The sequence below is a fragment of the Sinocyclocheilus rhinocerous genome, unplaced genomic scaffold (assembly GCF_001515625.1).
Source record: "Sinocyclocheilus rhinocerous isolate Xijiao unplaced genomic scaffold, SAMN03320098_v1.1 scaffold402, whole genome shotgun sequence".
Lineage (NCBI taxonomy): Eukaryota > Metazoa > Chordata > Actinopteri > Cypriniformes > Cyprinidae > Sinocyclocheilus > Sinocyclocheilus rhinocerous.
The window spans coordinates 764,248-767,645 of NW_015626336.1; the positions used below are offsets into that span (position 1 = coordinate 764,248).

General features: G+C 34.9%; 1 protein-coding gene across 1 annotated transcript in view; it reads left to right on the forward strand.

The window, feature by feature from the left end:
- LOC107711343 (disintegrin and metalloproteinase domain-containing protein 12-like) overlaps positions 1-3,398 on the forward strand; it is a 116,677-nt gene that overhangs the window by 20,665 nt on the left and 92,614 nt on the right. The window contains exon 3 of the mRNA XM_016516332.1: positions 1,261-1,364. Within this exon, the coding sequence (XP_016371818.1) occupies positions 1,261-1,364 (104 nt within the window). The remainder of the gene's footprint in view (positions 1-1,260; positions 1,365-3,398) is intronic.

Below are 3,398 nucleotides of genomic sequence, written 5' to 3' on the forward strand. Positions count from 1 at the left end.
CCTTGTCCTTGTCCTTGTCTTGTCCAGGGAGCTAATTTTTTTAAAGTGAGCTATTTTTAGTGAGCTACTGTGCTGGCATAGGAAACTAGGAAAATTATATATAATTAATTATGTTTTTAAATATATAAATTATTAAAATATATATGTACACATTTGTATTATTTATTAAATAAATGTTTTGTTTTATTTTTATTTTATTCATATTTATAATTTCCAGCGAGCTACGTTTAAATTTTTTTAATTTTAGTGAGCTGTGCTGCCATAAGAAATTAACCATGAAAATTACAAATAAATAATAAAATAAAGATAAATAAAATAAAATGTTTTTATAAATAAATTATGCATGAATATTTTTATTATTTAATAAGTAACGATTTTATTTTATTATTATTTCTAATTTCCAAAAAATATATATTATTATAGTTCATAAATTTAAAAAAGACCTCTATTGTGTGAGAGAAATTCAGAGATCAGTGATGCATTTTCATTTGAGTGAGAAATATGATGTCAGTTTACATTTTTATTTTAATATAACACTTTCAACTAGGCCTATTTTAATTAAAAGTTGTCTTGTGGTTTCTCTGAATTTTGCTGAGGCTGCCTGGTTGAGATATGCTGATATGAATGTGTGATATGTACATATGATATTACTTTTATAGCATGTAGAGACAGAAGAGGCCACAGGAAAGATCATCATTAGGTCATTATAGAGGTCTGATCTAAATCAAATCAGGCAGTTTACATTTTTATTTTAATATAACACTATCAACTAGGCCTATTTTAATTAAAAGTTGTCTTGTGGTTTCTCTGAATTTTGCTGAGGCTGCCTGGTTAAGATATGCTGATATGAATGTGTGATATGTACATATGATATTACTTTTATAGCATGTAGAGACAGAAGAGGCCACAGGAAAGATCATCATTAGGTCATTATAGAGGTCTGATCTAAATCAAATCAGGCCTGAAATAGATTAAATAGTTTCCAGGGAGATTGTTGTCAGGACAAACCTGATGTTTGAAAGCATTGATTAGCAATGTTGTGTTCATGGCGTCACCGCAGCAGGCTGCAAACGCTAACACCAAAGAGATTTATAATTAGCATGGATTGAACAAAGACTATCTGCGAGTGATTTTAAATAAGTAATGCTCAGCAGTTAGTCAGTGATTAGGCGATGTCGTCAGTCAATGAAATGTCTAGACCAAAGTTTGGTGGTTTGCTTTATTGTGGAGATCGCCCATACTTGTTTTCTCTTTTTTCAGCTGCCTATCCGAATCAACACGACACGCTGGAGCGTTATGACATAATCAAACCACACCTGCTCATTGGAGGACAGCAGAGACCGGTTAGTCTCATAAAGTCAATGGTAAGTCACTGGTAAAATCAAGTTCCCAGTTTTTTCACTCAGGAACACATTATGGCCATGCACACATTGCAGCTAAATTCAGTTGTCAATTCACCTCTTAGTGCTTAATCCTGCTCTGATCCCACACAGTTCAGTCGTTTACAGGAGTAAAAACTGCATTCTACAGCCGAATTCACTCCCAAAAAATGCAGGTAGTGACAACCACATTTAGAGAGATTCTATACAGTGTGTACGGAACCGAACTGAACAATTTAAACACGTATCAGAGTCCAGCTAAATTCAGTTGTCAATTCACCTCTTAGTGCTTAATCCTGCTCTGATCCCACACAGTTCAGTCATTTACAGGAGTAAAAACTGCATTCTACAGCCGAATTCACTCCCAAAAAATGCAGGTAGTGACAACCACATTTAGAGAGATTCTATACAGTGTGTACGGAACCGAACTGAACAATTTAAACACGTATCAGAGTTGTGTCTTTTCAGTATGTGCGGTGCAAGAAATCACAGGGGTAAGTTTTGACTCATTAGTGTTGCCAGATCTTGCTAGGAAAAAAAACAAACAAATAAGAACAAGCCATTAATAAACTCAAATCCAAAAGACACATAACAAAATATGGCAACCTGCACCTGCCCACTTTATTACCCCTAATATATATTGTTTCTTGAGCCGAGTCCAAACATCAAACCCGAAGACTATAATAAGCCTCGCTTACTAAAAGTGGACATGGCAAAGGGTTGCCAAATCTGCGTCTTTTACAAGAAATTGTGACCCTGGACCACAAAACCATTCACAAGTACTGTAGCACGGGTATATTTGTAGCAATAGCCAACAATACATTGTATGGGTCAAAATTATCAATTTTTCTTTTATGCCGAAAAACATTAGGATATGAAGTAAAGATCATATTCCATGAAAATATTTTGTAAATTTCCTACTGTAAATATATCAAAACTTAATTTTTGATTAGTAATATGCATGGCTAAGAACTTAATTTGGACAACTTTAAAGGATTAGGCGATGTCGTCAGTCAATGAAATGTCTAGACCAAAGTTTGGTGGTTTGCTTTATTGTGGAGATCGCCCATACTTGTTTTCTCTTTTTTCAGCTGCCTATCCGAATCAACACGACACGCTGGAGCGTTATGACATAATCAAACCACACCTGCTCATTGGAGGACAGCAGAGACCGGTTAGTCTCATAAAGTCAATGGTAAGTCACTGGTAAAATCAAGTTCCCAGTTTTTTCACTCAGGAACACATTATGGCCATGCACACATTGCAGCTAAATTCAGTTGTCAATTCACCTCTTAGTGCTTAATCCTGCTCTGATCCCACACAGTTCAGTCATTTACAGGAGTAAAAACTGCATTCTACAGCCGAATTCACTCCCAAAAAATGCAGGTAGTGACAACCACATTTAGAGAGATTCTATACAGTGTGTACGGAACCGAACTGAACAATTTAAACACGTATCAGAGTTGTGTCTTTTCAGTATGTGCGGTGCAAGAAATCACAGGGGTAAGTTTTGACTCATTAGTGTTGCCAGATCTTGCTAGGAAAAAAAACAAACAAATAAGAACAAGCCATTAATAAACTCAAATCCAAAAGACACATAACAAAATATGGCAACCTGCACCTGCCCACTTTATTACCCCTAATATATATTGTTTCTTGAGCCGAGTCCAAACATCAAACCCGAAGACTATAATAAGCCTCGCTTACTAAAAGTGGACATGGCAAAGGGTTGCCAAATCTGCGTCTTTTACAAGAAATTGTGACCCTGGACCACAAAACCATTCACAAGTACTGTAGCACGGGTATATTTGTAGCAATAGCCAACAATACATTGTATGGGTCAAAATTATCAATTTTTCTTTTATGCCGAAAAACATTAGGATATGAAGTAAAGATCATATTCCATGAAAATATTTTGTAAATTTCCTACTGTAAATATATCAAAACTTAATTTTTGATTAGTAATATGCATGGCTAAGAACTTAATTTGGACAACTTTAAAGGCGATTTTCTCAATAT